The 20,902-nt window shown below is 35.4% G+C and overlaps 1 protein-coding gene across 2 annotated transcripts in view; it reads left to right on the top strand.

Annotated features, from left to right (window-relative positions):
* Window positions 1–2,631: 2,631 nt before the first annotated feature.
* LOC149804924 (3'(2'),5'-bisphosphate nucleotidase 1-like) overlaps window positions 2,632–20,902 on the top strand; it is a 53,645-nt gene continuing 35,374 nt past the window's right edge. Inside the window, exons 1-4 of one of the 2 annotated variants that reach the window (XM_089945939.1) lie at window positions 2,632–2,788; window positions 8,709–8,810; window positions 11,797–11,904; window positions 20,744–20,854. In XM_089945939.1, the coding sequence (XP_089802065.1) occupies window positions 2,660–2,788; window positions 8,709–8,810; window positions 11,797–11,904; window positions 20,744–20,854 (450 nt within the window). In that variant the 5' untranslated portion in view covers window positions 2,632–2,659. The remainder of the gene's footprint in view (window positions 2,789–8,708; window positions 8,811–11,796; window positions 11,905–20,743; window positions 20,855–20,902) is intronic. The other variant, XM_089945940.1, reaches the window with a different exon arrangement.

The raw sequence follows: 20,902 nt of genomic DNA, 5'->3' as shown, positions 1-20,902 counted from the left end.
GCCAATTTATGTAGGTAGAGTAGTGTGAATATAAACACTGACTCTTTTTTATAGTGTGAGGGTATGTGTTTGTGTGTTTGTGTTTGTAAGAGCTCAGATATGTTTGTGTGAATAGTAGATTATGGGTTTCTTTATTGTTTCTTAGCGTATGTGGAGAGTATAGTTTGGGTTTTATTATATGAAATGAGAAAGTAGGGGGGATGTTTTCCTTCACGTCCGCGCGTTGTTTGGTCATGATCTAGGTAAGATCAATTTTATGTCTTGGGGGATGTTTTCCATCACGTCCGCGCTTTCACTATAAGAACCCACCACGTTCGTCGTTCGAACCATTCTACGGAATAACAGATACAAGATGGAAGTGTCGGCGTTGTTTAATGACTTAAGAAATGCTTACTTTTGGATGATGGATGGAGAATATACTATTGAAAGGATAGAAAGAGAATGGAGGTTGAGAAAAAGTCTTGACTATGTCAATGAACTACAATTAGCGAGGAAGATGATAGAGGAGATGATAGAGGAAGAAGTTAAGAGATTGAGAGGATTGATTCAACCAGAGTATGTACGAGTGAGGACTATAAAAGAGTCTATGGACAAGGTAAAAGGAGTGAGATGTTATTTAGAAGAGCTAGAGAAATGGTCAGAGTGGAAGTTCGTGAAAAGGGGCAGTGAACAACTAAAGAAAGCGGAAGAAAAGATAAAAAAGATAATAAAGGAAGAAGTGCAGAAAATTAAGGACAGGTGGGCAAAAGATAGAAAAGAACAAGAGAATAGAAAGAAAAAAGAAGAATATGAGAGACTGAACAATAACTGGATAAAAATCCAACAGAAATTCAGAGCCATGGGTCACCCGGACTGGATACCGGAAAATGAAAAGAAGAAGAACAAAGGAATTTGGGGAAAGATTAGGGGCTGGGTAAGGAAATGGAGGAAATAGAAGAAGAAGCAGAAGAAACCCAAAGGCCCTTTTCAGGGCCACCCATATTTCTCGAAAAGAGAATGACTTTCAATTGCCTACCCCCTTTTTTTTTAAAAAAATATTTTAAAAAAAACAAATCCCATGTTCAATTCCCCTTGTCCCTAGATAGACCCACACTTTATTCCCCCATGTTCAATTCCCCTTGACGCTAGAGTTGCCCACGATTTTTCTCCATGTTCAATTCCCCTTGACGCTAGAGTTACCCACGATTCTTCTCCATGTTCAATTCCCCTTGACGCTATATTTGCCCACGATTTTTCTCCATGTTAAATTTCCCTTGACGCTATATTTGCCCATCGGGTGTTTTTAATGCTAAGTCCCATTGATGCTCTAGTGCCCCTATTTACTACTAACATTACCAGACAGGCACTGAGGTGGAAACCTCAAGGAAATCGGAGAAGGGGCCGACCAAGAAACACCTGGCGACCTGATCTTGAGGTGGACATTACTAAGCTGGGTCACACCTGGAGTCAGCTCGGGGAGATGGCACAGGACAGAAGTCTCTGGCGATATTTTGTGCGCGGCCTATACCCTGGCAGGGGTGACAGGCAAACCTGAGTGACTGACTGGTCATAACAAGAACCGTTCTATTTGCGAAAAGATTGGAATATTCCTCCTTAATAATTGTTTCTACGGTATTTTCAGTTACTTTGTCTCTCATCTTTGTTGTTGACATCGCGAATATCACGTTCATCTGTTTGCTTGTTTGAAAGTTTCGTTTCTGACTCAGTGAACTCGTTCACATAGTTAACGTTATCATCTATACTTTCTAATGGACGAAATAGCTTGTTTAGTTAATTCAGGAACAAATCTGATCAACCAAAAACCCCAAATCGTCTACTGCATGAGTGTACATAGTTTGTTTACAATGGCGCCGTGTTAGTAATGGAAAGTCCGTTAACCATGAAAGGCGCAGAGGCTTCTAGAGTTAGGGCGTCTCTCGTCACAGTCAGTTATAAATTATATATCAATTAATGAATTAACTAATTTTATGAACTTTTTATCACATTAAAGATTTCCATTATTGAAATCGGTAGGGGGTACAGCCAAACCGGTTGGGGGGGGGGGGGTGCATTAAGACTATAACTAAACACTGATTAAAATCAGATATCCGCTGCCATGTGTTAAGTGTAACACTGAAGATCTAATTTTAATTACAGATCGATAACTAAAATGACTGTTCCCATGCGCTCCAAAACTTAACCTGAATTAGTATAAAGTACAGTATCTGTAGCAGTTTCTACAATAGGGAAAATTATTTTGCTTGACCAGACAATGTAAGAAAAAAGTTATCGGCTCTTTTGTTTTCCATTTGTTTAAAACAAATTTACATCTTAAGTCCAGGAAGTGTAAATTACTAAGCGGAGCTAGCAGTTGTCTTTCAAAGATGCACATCTGAATTAAGGCCAGGCTGTTTACTCTATAACCAATGTTACACCCATCAATCGTACACCAAAATAAGGGGAATTACGAGTTCTTTGAACAATGGCTAAGCTACAAAAGGTTATTTTTAAAAGCCTATAGAACCAGCGAGGAAAGCTGGGGAACTTAATTTTCTTTAAAAATCTTAAACTTCACGAATACGAAGCTTCAGAGAGCATCTTTACCTTTTCCGGAGAACTTTTCGTCGGGTTTCTTCGGCACTGTAGCATAACTCAAACTGTTTACACTGGTAGCACAAACATGGCATCTGTCGTACAAAGTGTGCCGCTGCTTATGCGAATTGTTTCGGCATCTGTTGCCGTTTCACACAAATCCGGCCAAATTATTCGAGATATTTTATCAAAAGGAGATCTTGGTATCGTGGACAAGGTATACAAATTGTGTATATTGATATTATTAGCAGCCATCCGGATATCTAAATAATCGTGACTGGACTTGCTCATATTCAAGAATTATAGCAGGTGTTCTTTTTTCTGACCTTAACGATTAACTGGTGTTGTCTCTTTTGATTAGATTTTTTGTCACACTGTCGAACGTAAGGTTAAAGTCTTCTGTATGCAGTGTATCATTTTGTGACGTAGCTACTGTAGAGATCTTACGTAGCTTTCAGAGATGCTATACTATAATAGGACGGTTTTAACATTGGGTATTTTGAAGTGATCTCTCATGTGGAAGAGGTGATAGCTTTAGCAACATGCTTCATGCAGTCTATGTAAGACATGGACCCAGATTTTTATGTTTTTGGGGTCGAGACATAAATGTCAGCGTCGATGTCTTACATTGCAGGATTACATGTGGTTATAAAGTTTAGAATTTTCATTTGTTATTTTACACTTTAACTTATCGAGGCCAGATGCTTACTTTCATTTTCACTTAAGCTGTGGTCGAAGGCAAATTTTTCTGTTTACACCCAATAGGGAAGGTTACAAATTAGGCAGACATGATACAGTGTGTAATGACCTCATGTCAACTAGTAGATTGCATGGGCAGTTTCTTAAACTTTATTGATACATTTTAAAACATGGTGCTTAAGTTTCAGTATGTGATATAACTGAAGTTCCCCAGGGCAAAATTACTTTTCAGCATAATAGAAAGTTACTCTGCTATAGGGTAACATGGTCATATTCTGACCAGTAGGGTAATTCCGACCGTGGATGTACGTCCTGCTGTTTACAACAAAGATATGCAAATTCTTGCTGTGTTCTTTTTTTTAATTTGTGCACATGCATATGCAAATTAGAAAAGATGTTTCCAGGTGACGAGGGCATGGCATGACAAAATGATATAATTAGTATTCTCTTTTCCACATGAATTCAGAAGCAGCAGTCAAAAAAAGAATTTCAGGACCCTAGTGAGGCATCAGTCATCCATGATCTGTATGGCTTTCAATAATATAATAATTATGTTATCATAGCTTTAAAATAATGCTTTGTCTCGCTAAAAAAGTAAAAATTGCATCAGTTTATGACAAATAACAACAGTATACAATGTTCTGTATAGTGGTTGGATTTACATCAGGTTCCTTATCATAAGAGGGCAATTCCAACCAAGAACACAAGCTTAAAGAAAATGTAGAATTATGGTTAGTTTGTATTGAACTTTGAAGAAATATAAACCAGAAATAAATATATAATTAAAAACAATAAATAAAAAATTAAAGGTATAAATCTAAATAAAAATAAAATGTTATTTCTCTCCACAATTATCTCTATAACAACATCCACAATTATCTATATAACAATATCCCTTTTATCTGCTATCTCTCTGTCTGAAAAAAATAAATAAAAAGAATTTAAAGCTTTAAAATCTGTCCAGAATCAGATAAACAGAATCTTTGTATTTTAAAGATGAAACTTGTATGTGTACGGTCCATATATGGTGGTCAGAATTGAACATATTAGAGGTTGGAATAAGCCACACCACTGTCAGATTTACCCCCTGTGTGTACAGTCATAATAAAATCACTTTTCAGTAAGACGAACTCAAATTATAAGCTTTTTGAAAAATGAAATTTGTTGTAAGAAGCCTGATTGACTGCTTTGTATTGTAGTTAGGTACACAGCAGTTGGCTTCAATAATGAAGTTGTTGATCTCATGTCAACGATCTCAGTGGTCGGAATATGACCAGATTACCCTACAGGATGGTTGCAGTTTGAACTCCCAACAAGTGGAAATCTATATAAATTTATATCCCATGTTTAAATTTAGGCTGCTTGATACCAAAAAAAGATCACTCTTTTGGAGACCAATACATTTCTTATAGTTTAAATTTCTGACATTAAGTACAGGGTTTTTTTCTTTTTCAAGCTAATAAATGGCATAGAAAAACCATGGACATTGAGATGAACTACAGCTATAGAATTTTGATTAAGATGGTGTGGCACATCAGTGTTTTTTCCCTCTAATATCTTGCAAAATTTGTTTAAAAAATGCAGTGTTCATCATGAACCAATGGTAAATTATCTCTGGAACAGAAGTTACCAAAAACATTTGGAAGCAGTGAAAACTTTATATCTTCTTGCCTCAATATTAAGTTTATTGCTAGAATATCTAAATATGGAAAAGTTTAAAGAAATGTAAAAAGATAGTCTTCTGCATAAATATTTTTCAGCATTCTATAATGACTTATATTCATCGGCATCCAGTCCCCTGCCCAATATTTAAAAAAATACATTGTGCAGTTTATAAATACAGCCAGGGATCGTCCTGGGCTTCGCCAATGTCGCAAATTGCGATTTTTTTTCCTTATTGGCGACAAAAATATCCCATCTGGCGATTTTTTTGGCGACATACTTTTTGGTTATTTAATTTGTACATACAATCATGGATTTGGACTGGATAAATTAAAAGGCAGAACGAAAGGAAGCCACAAACTTGACTAAGCAATGCATTGGTATCAATCTGTTACACAAACAATCCTTTGTTCTTATTGACAACCCCATCTTTACGGTGCATTGTTACATCATAATCTGCTTATGCTGACATCTGGGCTGAGTACTGTATGCTGCGATACAGTCAATCATGCTACCGCACTATACCTACAACTGACCCACTTCTTAAGACGCGAATAGAACAGATACAATTAATTGTATGGCTAATCCTTCTGTTTTTTTATACATATACCAATACAATAGTTTTGCTGAACCTTCATTGAAAACTGATAAGCTTTGAAGTACCGACAACTGTGTATAAATACAAAGCCAATGGAAACAATCTAAATCACAATTACATCTGTCGCCAGTGCAGCATTTTATTCATTGATCTTTTCCTTTTGCCATCAATCCTGTGTTACGGCTGCAGAGACTTAAACTCCGCAACAAGAAATAGCAAAAAAAAAAAAAAAAACAGTTTTGCATAATTAATAATAATTATTTATTTCTCAAAATACAGGAGTGAAAGAATCCCTAAGTTGGGTGTGAATTTATGCTTATATATACGGTCCAATATTGCCGGGTGTTGACTCGTGTAAGTTTCATTCGTGGGAATGGAGATCCTATTTTTCTTGTCGAGAAAATTTATACAGCATTCAGTGATCATTCTTGGGATTTAGGAAGCAATTCGCTACAAGCTTTGTGAAGCTAGCCATAAAGGAGGGGGGGGGCTGCTGAGAGACTACTGGTGTCACCTGTCAGCACTGTACACTGTGAACGTGGATTCAGTAAGATGAACTTCATAAAAACTGACATCAGAAATAAGCTCTGCATCTCATCTCTCGAGAATTTAATGAGAATCAGCATGTACAGATGTGAAAAATTAGACTTTGAAACTGCATTCAACAAGTGGGCAGCCCTAAAATCGCGACGGATCTTCATGTAACACTTTGTAACATTTTGTTAATGCTTCTTGTAATTAAAGTATTAACTAATCCATCTTTTGTAATTTTCATTGCCTGTTACATTAATAGACTAAATTAACACTTGGAAAAATGTACACTACTTTTTTTGGCGACACTTTTTGAAAATTGGCGACAAAATATTGAGGTTGGCGATTTTTTTGGCGACAGCTTTTTAAAAGCCAGGACCATCCCTGTACAGCTATATCTTAGATTTTAGTTTCTCCACCCAAGGAGAAATTTCTGACCCATTAGGTGTGGTTGGTCTGACCTGTTGGGTCTTTTTGTTGACTTTTGGGTCAGGCGGGGACCAGGGTATACTATTTATGACACTAAGTCATATTGTAATCTACTGTTTATATCCAATTTACTAAGTTCTGTCCACCTCTCCGAATTCTACACTAATGTTTATCTACATTATTTCTCACTATATTTGTCCACTCAGAATATCTATCACTCCATTATATCTGTTAGGTATCCTTTCTCTTAACTCATCATCTTATATATCTGGCTGAATCTTATTTCCAACTACATCTTATATCTGCTGTCCCTTTTCCTTTCTCTGCCATCTTTTTGCATTTCTTTCTGCTTTCTGTCTTCTGCTTTCTCTTCTGCACATTATATCTTGTATCTATCTATTTACACGTATCGTAATCCCACACAATTTCCCACCTTCAGAATATGATTTGCAAACCATTACTAGATGATTGACAGCTTCCTTCCCCCAGATCATATCATAACTAAATGAAACAGCAGGGATGTGACCCAGTTATTATGTCATGATGCTGACCTGATTATCCAGATTTGTCAAAGCCTTCCTGAAACCCAAAAACGTTACTTGCTATTAATATGTTCTCACACCCAACTTACATTAGTTTTTATTGTGCTGACCTATTTACCCATACTTATCATTGCTTTCCTCACACCTGTCTGTGAAATTCCCATATTCACACACCAAACATATTACTAGTTAGAAACCTGATATTGGTACTGCTGTGTATTTTATTTTTTACCCCACACTTAAATTCCTTTTGACATATGTACTAAGAATCCCGTTGGTCATAAATTCTTGTGGATGTCCATGCTTGTATTCTTTATTATGCACAGGTTTAGTTAACTGATTTACCTTTTCTTGCCTAATTTGGCACATAGAATATTGTTAGCATTTGAAAAAGATGTCAGTGGATGGAATTTTTTTAATTATGCACATTTTTTGCTAGATAAAAATTAAAATAATCTTCATTAATTGCTCCACATGGTCATATCAGTTTAATTATAATAGTCATGTGCTTTAGCAGGGTTGCATCTAGGACACGCAATCATGCCAATCCCCCCAAATTTAAGATTTCCCGCAAGATTTTTAATCCTATGCAGACAAAATTGTGCACAAAATAAGAATTGTGCACATTTTTGATGAAGAATGCGTTACTTTATTTTCAAACAGAATAGTTTTTCAAGTACTAACATTTCACCTCCGCGGCCCAAATTTGATGTTCATCATTTGCATGTACCAGGGTCAGTCTGCCGATCCAAGGCTACCAGTAAAATTTGTCCCTTCAGGTAGGGTCTCACAACTTTTCATATAAGATGATAATCCATCTGGCTTGCCAAAAAATGAACCCAATAGTCCAGCATTGATTTACAGGGCTCTTTATTATGAAACTGATGGCTGTAAAGCTTTGGCTTTGCTATAAGTCATTAATAATTATTTAATAGTTATTGTTTTGTTTAAGAAAATGAAAAACCCCAAGATATTGTAGTAACTTGCAGGGATACTAAATTGATTTCAAAATAATATAGCCCAAATCAGGCATTGCTAGCTGGATTGGTGATGGTGTCCAGCTTTTGAACAAGGTTACAGGCCTATGTACATGTGCAATTTGTTCAATATAATATAGCCCAGATGCAGTATTCTAGTTGCTGAGGGGTCCATCTCTTGCACAGAATTTATGTTTTTTTTCATCTCCTTGCAACATCTCCTGGGCCCTCAATAAAACTTAAGTAAGTTTTCTGATCTTGAATTACAGCTAACATGAAATAAATAGAGTTTGACATAATCTGCAAAAGATTATGGAGCCATTTAAATTTAATTATAGCTACAGATCTGGCATTCTGGTATTACTCAGTTTTTATGGCTCCTCTACCTCCACGACAACCTCACCACAAGTCTGGGGCTGTCAAGCAAAATTGTCTGTTTTCAGATCTTGCAGCACAGTTGGTATGAAATTAATAGATTTTGACATGATCGGCTGCTGTTGAATTTAAGATTACTATTTGAGTATCCTAAATAAAGGTCTGTTTTAATTTGTATTTCACACTCTAAATCAACTTTATTCATTTTCCCAAAAACTTTTGGACGACCACTTTCTTTAATATCACCAATATTGGACAGTTACCTTTTATATTCTTAATTTTATATGAGGCATTTTGATATTGTATGTAATTTTTTATGTTTAGGGGAAGAATGATCTTCAGACTGAAGCAGACAGGTCAGTTCAGAGATGTATTGTTGCTTCCCTCCACAAGCAGTTTCCAAAAGTACCAATATTTGGGGAAGAGGTTTGTAAGATTTTAAATTGAAATATTTAATACAAGAAAATTACAGACGTACAAATTTGAATGTTAAACAGATAAATGGAATGAAAAATTGTACAATTTTAAAAACTTCAATTTTGAAAAATTTAAGTCATATCTCATATGGTATCAGAAATGTAAATTCTTGCTGCAGTAACCAGCAATTCATAATTTATTATTATAAATTTATTACTGAGGAACATAGACTATGTTGTGATAATATGATCTTTCCCCCCCCCCCCCATCTGTAGTATCCATGATTCACCAATTCTTTTAAAATTGTAATACAAATCTTCATGGGGAATAACATGAAATTTGATTAACTGTCTCTTAACTACTTGTGACAAGTTACCATATATGCTCACTTATAAATTGAGCCCAGCTATAAACATTATAGACATTGATCATCTGTCACATAATATGCCAGAAAATCAGGTTGCTTCTTTTAGTGGTTGCTCCGAACAAACTGCATAGACAGTGCAGTTGGACTCAATTTGTTAGCAAGTGTATGTGGAATATGTAGCAAATGGAATGAAAAGTACAAAGATTTTATTTGAGATGACATGTTTGATTTGACTTGATGGCATGTATTTTGTTTTCGGCACTACTTTGTAGAAATAGTAAAATTAAAAAAGATTTATGCTCAAGGAGTTATGAACATTTTCAAGCTTTTACTTCTTATTGCTTAGGACTAGTCTTGACTAATTTATGTTTCTAAGACTATTTCTAAGGCTTTTTAACATTTTAATGACTACTATTGCAGTTAGCTATGTGACTTCCATGTAGCTCCCTACAGTTTTGATGTTAACAGATCAGACATTGTCCTTCTATCTTTAAAAAGTTTACAGTTGAAAATATGGCAGAATGTTTTTCACCCTTGTTAATTTCAGGGTGAAATGATCGTACTTGCTCAGATAACCTTGTATTAAAAAGTATGAAAATATATTGATATATTTAGGAGATGTACTAAAATATTTGCTTGACATATCCGACAAATAAGCTCAAAACTCAAATGACTGCTAATTTGACATGTTAGACAAAGGACATAAGATGCCCAGAATTGTCTCATGCCTTTGGTCATTATGTTTTCTAAGTTATTTATTGGTATAGCCACAAGGTATAGAGGTCTCTCTGGCTTATTAAACATTTCATAATTGAATGATTACTCCTATGTATGTGCTATAAACAAACATATATCCTCAACACCATATGTTAGTATGTTGGTGTTTTGTTATTCAGAATTTATAAACAAAATATGTGTAGCTTAGGCACAAATTTAAAAATAAATGCTAGCAACAATAACAAATTTTTGTTGCCATCCTCCAAGACTTGTTTTGGGACCTGATCAAATAAAACCTTACAGTTGGACATGGCCAGAAATGTCCATTAGTCAGGTGTTAGATATTTTTAGTATTTTACTGTGGTATTTGTAAATCTTTTCAAAAACTAAACAATATTTAAAACAGTATAGAAGCAAAACATACTTTTGTTGGTGAAGTTCTCTGATACAGTTTTCTGAAAGAAAAAAATCATTATATATATGTGTGTGTGTGTGTTGCGTGTGTGTAGATTCAAACCTGAATCAGGTTATGGGACACATTGACTGGCCTTCATGAACCTGCCCCTATATACCCTCTTGACTATGCACACCTCACCCAAAAATGATGCTATAAAGTCATTGGTATAGGCATTCATGTATAGCAGACACACCTACATATTGACCCATCAATTAATTTTCATCGAAGTACACAGTCTTTCTGGATTCCTATGACAGAAAACAAGGTATATAAAAAGGTTTTATAGAGAAATACAAATATACACTAATACTACCTTGATTTTTGTCATAGGAATCCAGCCAGTCTGCCAACAAAAAGTAGTTGTTCTGACCATGTTTTCTTAACATTATACTAGCTGCAATTGCTCATAGACCTCTCTGGTGGCCTGGTGGTTGGAGCATCAGCCTCGTATGTGGGAGGTCATGGGTCGAAAATCTGGCAGAGTCATACCAAAGACTTAAAAAATGGTACTGGTAGCTGCCTTGATTGGCGCTCAGCATTAAGAGATTAATACTAGGACTAATTGGCTTGGTGTCAGGACAGTGTGACTGGGTGGGACACATGCCACATGTTTGTGGCATGATTACCCACATACATTACTATAAACTGTCACACTGCAGACATCATAGTGAGGTGGCTGACAAATTGTTAAAGTTGTAAAAAAAAATCCAAATCCAAAGCAATTGCTCAGAAGCAGGAAATTTGAGAAACCAGGAATAAAAAAGGGTATCTTACTGGATACGCTACCTAAGCACACTGAAATGAAGCAGTTTAAATCAACAGGACTCAAAAGGGCACACAAATAAAATTTAAAAAATCATCCGTTTTCAGCCCATATTTTTCAGTAAAAAGTTGTTCATTTAATTCATTATTCACTGACCTATAATTGATGCTTTTTGCATTTATTTTTGGTATTATTATTATGGTTTTCTTTTTGTTACTAAAAGACAATAAATTATATGGGATGTAGTATATAACCACATCATTTTATATTAAGAAACAGATGGTACTTTGCTCCTTGTTTTGTTGGTCAAAAACAAACAGATTGCCATTTTGTCATTGGAATTCAAACCAATAGGACACGATGTTTACAATGTTGAAATACTTCTGTTAGATTGATAATCATGTTAGGTTTAGTAAATTTCCACATTTTCCATGTTTATTGTTTGTCTCAGTTTTGTAGTTTTGCCGTTGGCAAAGAAACAGAGTTTAAAGTGCTTGGGTTGTTAAAAAAAAGCTAGATTAGCACTGGACAGTAGGTACTGTTAATTATTAGGTTTTTTCAATAAAACTTTTACAATTCTGTGTGTATGTACAGTGTATGTTTCCTCACAGAATTGATTGGGTTTAGCTTTTGCATGGTTCAGTATGTCTGCCTGATTATTCCCACTCTTACTTTTCTTTCCTTTATTCAGGAACTTGGTACCCTAGGTAGCCCAACAGTTAGCCCAGTTAGCCTTGTTTCAAACATGGTCTCCAGATATAGACTAAGCCATGACTTTTCTCCTGGCCTCTTTGATAGGGTAGTGTATCATTTTTTTTCCTACTGTCTTTGAATTCATTATGTGTTTGCATGGAAAGTGTATATATTTTTCACGTATCAAAAGCCTGCTGTGTATTGGTACATAAACTTATGTGCTACAATAAAATATTGATTACCATATCTCACTTTAAAGCTGTGTGCCCTCCCAGAATCAATTTTGATACCCATATAACTACTTAGAAATATGAGCACAAGTAAACATTTCAGGGAGTCCAGAATACAGAGTAAATTTGTATATTGTACTTTTTCCCTTGTCTGGCTGTGGAACGCTTTTCTGTGCAAATTCTGAATTTATAATGAGTGGGTTGCTGCAGTTTCCTATAGCATGCTGACCATTTTGACAATTTTTTTTACATTTCGGATGTGTTTGTGTGAATAATAACACATTGGTAATCACTCAACATATTTATATGTAAATATATTATGTGGAGAGTTAGGGTGATCATCAGAATTAACCCCTCCCTCTCTCTTTCCTCTCTTTTTTTCATTTTACATCAGGAGAGCTGCAAAATTATGCCATGTCTTGTTTTTTTATTTACCATCATTAGAAAGCCACAAAATCATGTCTTGTCTTCCATCTCATTTACCATCATTATGCAGAGGATTGCAGCTTGAAGTTTTGATGCATTTGCATAATGTATCATGCATGCTATAAATAATGTATCATGCATGCTATAAATAATGTATCATGCATGCTATAAATCATAATAATTTTGCATCATGAAATTTTGAGAAATTTTGTAAATTCAGAATAACTGCTGCCAAAATTGGTGTGATTTACTTATTTGCAGTTCTTGTACACCTGTAGTGCTATTAACTGAAATGGAACTTGAGCAAACTTCTATTGACTTGTTAATTTTACTATTCTTCATACTTCATTGCTTTGCAACTGCTCTGGTGCCCTAGTGGTTAGAGCGTCTGCCTCGGATGCGTGAGCTCATGGGTTCGATACCCGGCCAAGACTTTTAAAAATGGTACTAACAGCTACCTTGTTTGGTGCTCATCATTAATAGGTTAGTGTTTGGACTGCTCGGCCTGGTGTCAGGATAATGTGACTGGGTGAGACATCATGCTACATGTATGCAGCATGATGCCCCAGTGCTAGACATCACTATAAACTGTCACACTGCAGACATGATAGTGATATGACTGAAAAATTGTTAATGCTGCATTAAAAATCCAGATTACACACACTCACACATTATTGCCTTACTAATTTCACTAGCCTTCATATTTTATTGCCTTGTTCATTTCACTATTCTTTATATAGTAGTACATAGGCCCATTGCCAGCATTAGTCATCCTTACACATAACTGGGAAACCCAATCCTTAAATAATACCTTTTAAAACATCAATTTGTTGCTGTATTACCCATTGTAATATTTAATTAATGTAAACTTTTTGTGTGAAAAGAAATAATAATAATAATAATAATAATAATGAGGACTTTGTATAGCGCCTAATCTTTAGAAGCTCTAAGCGCTTTGCAACATTAGACAACACCTATAAGATAAAAAACATATAATGATATGATTACAGAAACAAACACCATGAAATTAGAAAACATTTAAAAACATGCTGAGAATATTTAAGGTAGGAAACATTATTAGGTCTTTAAGTCCTTGCAGTCGAAATAAGTGAGTTTTGAGAGCCCTCTTGAATGTGATCACTGTGTCTTTGTGTCTAAGTTCAGTGGGCAATTCATTCCACATTGCTGGGCCCTGGTATGCAAAAGAACTCTGTCCATATGACTGTGTTTTCATAGTGGGAATAATGAGTATACGATTGTCAGAAGAGGAGCGTAAGTATCTTGCTGGTGTGTACACATGGGTGAGGTCAGATAAGTATGTTGGACTAGAGTCTGACAGTGAAACGTAGCACAGAGAACAAATTTTGTGTTTGATTCTGGATCGAATGGATGGCCAGTATAGGGTACAGAGCAGTGGGGAGGTGTGCTCTGATCGTGGTACTCTAAGTATGATCCGAGCAGCTGTGTTTTGAACTTTTTGAAGTTTCTGGAGCAGATATTGAGATGAACCAGACAGAATTGAGTTACAGTAGTCCAGTCTTGAAAGTACTAATGAACACACAAGTGTTTTAGTGGCATCAACTGAAAGATATTTGCGAATTGAGCTGATGCATCTCAGCTCAAGATATGCAGCCTTGCATAAGTTCATGACATGTTTGTGCAGTGTGAGAGTACTGTCCAGAGTAACACCTAGGTTTCGTACTGATTATGTGAATTTAATGTTGGTGTTGCTGATATTTATTGCTTGAGGTAAAGGATGTGAATGAGAAAGTCTTTGTGTTGTGATCAGAATGGCCTCAGTTTTATCTTCATTCATCTGCAGCTTGTTACATGTCATCCATGATTTCACATCAGAAATGCACCTCTCTACACCTTGGATGGTAGTATCAACTTCAGTTGGGTGGCTAGATTTGTATATTTGGGTGTCATCAGCATACAATTGGTAAGACACTGGATGATGATCTATGACACTTGAGAGTGACTGAGTGTACAGAATGAAGAGAACAGGTCCAAGAACAGACCCCTGTCGAACACCACAATATAAATCAACTGGGCTCGAGTGTATTCCATTTGCAGATACAATTTGTGTCCTGTTGACCAAGTAGGACTTGAACCACAGTAAGGCTGTATCATGAATGCCAAATACATGCTGGAGACGATTAAGTAATATATCATGGTCTATTGTGTCAAATGCTGCAGACAAATCAAGGAGGGTGAGGACTGTAATCTTTCCACTATCCAACGCAGAGAGAATGTCATTAACTACTTTTAGAAGAGTAGTTTCAGTACTGTGGCAAGGGCGATATGCAGATTGTACATTGCTAAAAAGACTGTTTGAATTTAGACGAGATACAAACTGGGATAGAACAACCTTTTCTAAGATTTTTGATATGAATGGGAGATTAGAAACTGGGCGGTAGTTCTTTAAATCGTTATGGTCTAGTGTTGGTTTCTTCAGCAGAGGCTTTACAATGGCTGTTTTGAAAAATGATGGGAATTCCCCGGATGAGAGAGAGGTATTAATAACATCAGTTAGTGAAGGCAATACTGGCTCTAAGCACTCAAGCGGCAGTGATGTTGGAATTGGATCAAGTTCACATGACTTTGGTGTACTCTTCATCAGGATTGTACGTACAAAATCCATAGAGACAGGTTCAAATGCTGCTAATGGTTGCCACTCAAATTCTGTATCCCAACTGTATGGTGACGATGAGTCAATTGAAATTGTGGTGTCAAGCTTATCTCTAATGGTTTGTACTTTGTCACGGAAGAAATTTGCAAACATGTCTGGAAGGTCGACTGGAGAGAAGGTAGTTGGAAGTGGTGTAGATTTGTTCCTTGACATTAGCTTGTTAGTAATCTCGAAGAGCTCTTTGCAGCTGGAACTTTCCATGATCTTCGTAGTGTAGTGGGCTGATTTCGCTGCGTGGACTATATTTGTGACATTCTTCTTTGAGGCTTCATAGATTTGCTTATGAATAGTGAGTCTGGTGGAAAGCCAAAGCCTCTCAGCTTTACGGCGGTCCCTTTTAGCAGTGCGAAGCTGGTTCCTAACACTGCTATACCATGGAGAACACTTTTGAATTGATACTCTGCACTTGGTAGCTGGGGCATGTTTGTCAAGCAATGAACGCAGGCAGTTATTGAGTTGTTCTGCGGTAGGAGGTAAGCAAGTTGTTAAGTTAGCTTGGATGTCGTGCATTAGTTTGGTTCTATTTATTATATGAAGGTTTCTCTTAGTAGCAGATAAAGAAAGAGAAAAGAAAACAAAGCAGTGAACAAACTAACAAAATACCCAAGCAGTTTGTAGCATTCTGAGTCACAAGTGACTTGAGCTCTTAATTTACACTGGTGCTTAGACTTGCCACACAGATCAAAAATTTCACTTTGACAGGAGGACACTCATTTTGTTGTTATTTACTATATTTGCTTTCTGATTTCCTAGCAGTCATTTATTTTTTTAAATATTTTTTTATATATAATTCATCTATGTTCAAATACAAAATGATTTGTTACTGATACTGAGAATTTATTATCCAGAGTGCATGCTTTTTTCCAAGTAAAATGAAATTTTTGTTGTAATTATTATAGAATTTGTTTACTTCTGCAAATATTATACCATTATGATGACTTGTTTTAAATTGATCAAAAAACTGCGTTTATTTAAAGTTACTAAAACCAATTACTTGTACCTTCAGTCCAGTCACATAACGAGACAATTGTAAACTGTTTTATGAGGTTTTAGCACAAAAATAAAATTGATAAGGACTAATAAAAATGTGTCTTGTTTGCAAAATACCCATCAGTTGTTGCTAAAGCACATCCTTTTGGTGTCATCTAAAAAGATGCAAGCACCACTTGATCAACATCAATGGCATCAGTAGTAGCATTTATGTTCAAGTTCATTGTTAAAGTTTTTGACAATCAAATATTGTTCACAAGCAGTAGCACCTTTTGAGATTATATATACTGTGTAGTAGGGTTAAGGTTTGTAAACTATCGTTAGGTATTTAGGTTTCTTGTCTCTATCATCATAAATTCTTTCACAGGTGAAGCAGTGTTTCAAGGAATTGTTAGTTATAAACCTATTATCTTGTTGAGTAACACCCACCTTTCTTTAAGCTGTTAATGATATCTTAATAAACACTTCTCATCACTAAAGACTGTTACGTGTACAGCGGGAAATGAACAAGAATGATAGTCACAGAATTTTACCCATTTTCACACAGTCACACAGTTGTACTATATCTTCAGTTTCTTTTAAAATCTGCTGGTCATGCATGGACGATTGCTAGTTTGCCATGAAACTTTACACAGACATTCATCCTATGGTATAGTTGGTCCTAAATGAAAATGGTACCACTCCGACATCCAGTATGTCCAACACAGTGGCCATCTTGAAAATCTTATCACTACTTCTATAGAATGGATTGTCATATTGACATAGGGGTGTTCACTCAAAGACTTTGTGTGATGTCTAGTTGGTCCTAAATGAAAATGGTAACAGCCTGACAGCCACTATTGCTGCCATGATAGCCATCTTGAAAATATTGTTGCTTCGCCTCAACAGAAAGTCATATCAGCATGGGGTTTTCACTGAAAGATTTCTTTTCTTATGAGGTCTGCTTGGCCTTAAATGAAAATGGTATTCAGTAAGGCCATAACAGTGATTATCCTGAATATTGTATTATCTTTGCTCCTTTGAATGAATGGTTATATCAACATGGACATGCTTGTTAGTAAAAATGGTGCAAATCTGGTCTTCTAGATGGCTGATCGTTTCAACATTGTGCCTTCACCAGAAAGCCTTTTATGACGTCTTGTTGGTCCTAAATGGAAATATTGCAAATCTGATATCAAATATGGCAAGCATTGTTATTGTTACTTTTCCAAAATAGAAAGTCATACCACATGTCAGACTGGCATCAGCTTAATTGCTGTTAAGAACCAAAAAAGCATTATAAGAAGTGTTTTGGTGAAAACCCCATGTTGATATGACTTTCTATTTCAAGAGGCTTGATACAATGTTAAAATATTGAACATTGGTATATATGCTTCATTGAAATCCTTAGTAATTCAGTAAATAGCAAGTTAACTTACACTTAGAATGTGAACATTTTACAAGTATACCTAATCCAACTATAAAAGAATGAAAATATGGACCTTGAACAGGCTTGGATCTACAGTATACTGTAAATACATAGATGACATTCTGTTCTATATTTTGACACTGTGTCAAACCGTTTGAATGCATGTATCATATTATTTATCACAGAGTTTCAGATTTTGCCCAGACATGCCATATATTTTGACCTGAGATGATCCAGTGACAATATAACTGGAAAATTAAGCTTGTATGCAGTTTATAAGTTAGAAACATTACATAAAATGAGACTTATAAATACAATAGTATTCATTTTTTACTAATTTAAAAGGCCATAGTATTCTCTGTCTTTGATTACAGGTTTTGCTTTTTGTTTCATGTGATCTACCCAAGGATGCCCACAGAATTATTTTCAGGTGGGGGCAGACATGTAGTGGTCAGCTATTAAGTTTTACAGATGTTGGCCAAAACAATGTTTAGAGGTGAAATATGTGGAGGGCCATGCTTTTAGCAGTTTAAAATGTGTATCTCTGTATGGACTACTAAAATAAAGGGAAATTTCTGCCCTGTTGAATTTATTGTGACTTTCCAATTTTGAGAAATTAGTATATTTAATGTAATATACTATTTTACAATGTTGCAATAATTTTATATCATTCGGTGACCAGGAGAGCTTTTTGTGTCTCATTGGTAAGTATGCTAGACTTGGGACCAGAAGTGCATAGGTTTGGATTCTGCTTAGACCAGGCAATGTTTGTCACAGTGGCATGTCTCTGGGAAATGCACTTTGTTACAGCTGCCTTAGCAGAATATACCCTTTAATACGTTCATGTGCCATTTAACACCAGCCAACTAGCCATCATTCTGTAATGCTAAAATTTTCATGATTTGTGGCCAGGACATGAAAGGCAAAGATAGTCCTGGTATACTTGGACATATAAGAAATTGTAAACTTTAATAAATGTTCAAGAACCAAGTCATCATTAGAAATTTCAAGTTTGTTTCTTCATCCAGCTGAATCATTTAAATTTCATATATATAGAATATATATAGACTTAGAATTCCGTACACATATATGTCTTACGAAAATGTTTACATTATCAACTGCAGTACTCACATGATTTTTCACCCACTTTCATACAGGTATTGAAGTGACAAAAATTGAGGATGGTGAAAAGTTGAACTTCAGCTATAGTAGTTAAAAAAACAGTTGAAAAAGAGACTGAACAGATTTTTAATTAGCAATAAAAACCAAGAAAGTAGTTTGTTTCATTTATGCAGTGTAGTCAGGTTATTTACTGGATTGGGGGTATTAGCCGATTGTAGAATACTTGTGGACTTGCTGGAATTTTAATTTAATCTGAAATGAGCGATTATCAGAAGATAATAATACAGAAAAGTACTTAGCTTGGTATAATCGTATACTAGAAAATTTTAATGTACATAATGATATCCAAAAAAGATGATGATGTGAAAAGTGTCTCTGTGTACACTATTAATTTGAGTGAGATGATGTGAAAAGTGTCTTTATGTACACTATTAATTCCAATGAAATGATGTGAAGAGTGTCTTTATGTACACTTAGTCTATTAATTCCAGTGAGATGATGTGAAAAGTGTCTTTATGTACACTATTAATTCCAGTGAGATGATGTGAACAGTTTGTTCATATGTATTGATTCATTTGAAGTAAGATGATATGAAGTGTCTTCATGTACACTGTATTACGTGCAGTGAAATGATGTGAACAGTTTGGTCACATGTACTGATTTGCTTGCAGTGAGATTATATGAAAAGTGTGTCTAGGTATGAGATAAGGTAAGATGATGTGAAAAGTTTGTCCAGGTGTCAGTTGCAGGTAGATGATGTGAAAAGTTTGTCCAGGTGTCAGTTGCAGGTAGATGATGTGAAAAGTTTATCCAGGTGATGTGAAAAATGTTTCCCTATGTGAGTTGTGATGATACTTGTGTTGATTTGGATTTATTTTTCTATATATGAGGGGGCCAGAGTCTAAAAAAACATGATTAAAAGTTAAATAAGCACTCTTGTCACTAAAATCAGGGTACATACATATGGCTGTATCTATCATTCTCTGCCCATTCCATTTTCTCACTGCTTCAGACTTTATAATTTACAGTGTAGATTAGAATCTTTCTGATGTCCTTGGCAGTTATCACAGAATCTTTCTGATGTCCTTGTCAGTTATCATAGGACTCTCTTGCTTATGTTGCTTTTACATTTCCTTCTAAACTGCCACTGTCTTGCAACATTAAATAATTTTTGCAACAACTTACCCATTCAGTACTAGCTAGAAAACTGTCAAATTAATGTGTAGCTCTTGGACAAAATGACCTGTTTGCAGTGGAAGTAAGTTTGTCATGTACTCAGCTGATTAATGTCTGGTACCATCACAGATAGAAATATAAAAGAGAAAAACACCAAATATTAAGATACTACTTTTAATTAATGGCTACTGGATGTTATGCTGTCTTGAACTGAATGATACCATGCTTCTCAGCTGTCAGCTTTTGTCATTGTAATAAATATTGATGGTATTAATAGCCAGTAATTATCTTAGTAACAAAACCTGACATATAAGTAACACAGCAATAAGGGTAATCAGATCACTGAAATTTTGTTTGGATTAAGCTTAAATGCTTTATCAGTATATTGGAAAAGATGTCATTGTGTTGAATTTAGAAATCAACATATATTTCTGAAATTTCCATCTGCATACTCCAATATGTCTGCTCATGAGAGGTAAACTTGACATGTTTTGGACTAATATACATTAGAGGGATGGCTATCCTAATGTATTGGTGCCATGGGATTCTGGCTGTAAAAAGCAGGTGGCCACTGTTAAGGTGTGCAGTTTGAGTAGGGAATCACTGTACCATCAGATATTGTTGGAGGATGCCAAACAGAGAATCCTAAACAGTTGTTTTTATAACATGAAATTAACAGCATATTGAAGAAATTCCTGCAGAAAGCATCCTTCTAACTCAGACTTCCTGTTAAGGTTTTCTTGCTTTTGGGTTGTCAGGCAAAGATCAGTAAGGTCAGCAATCTCATGCTAACTTTGATCTTGTTTTTGGGTTTTAAAAAAATAAATATTTTATTCTTAAGTTTTAGGTCACTGATCTTGGCTACTGGCTGCTGATAATGGAATTTTCTTTCTGATTTCAGCAATTGGATCCTACAGAAAAAATTCCTGACGATTACATAGTAAAGAGTCTTGATGAAGAGGTCCTGAGGCATACATGTCCTCCAGATTATAAAGATGCCAAAGATGAAGAGGTTAGAATTGCAGAAAAGAAGGTTATATTGTCATCACAGTTGTGTCTA

The sequence above is a fragment of the Sinohyriopsis cumingii genome, chromosome 2 (assembly GCF_028554795.1).
Source record: "Sinohyriopsis cumingii isolate HCF-2022 chromosome 2, ASM2855479v2, whole genome shotgun sequence".
In the NCBI taxonomy this organism is placed as follows: Eukaryota; Metazoa; Mollusca; class Bivalvia; order Unionida; family Unionidae; genus Sinohyriopsis; species Sinohyriopsis cumingii.
The sequence above is the reverse complement of the archived record's forward strand: the minus strand, read 5'-3'. Positions and strand labels throughout refer to the sequence as shown.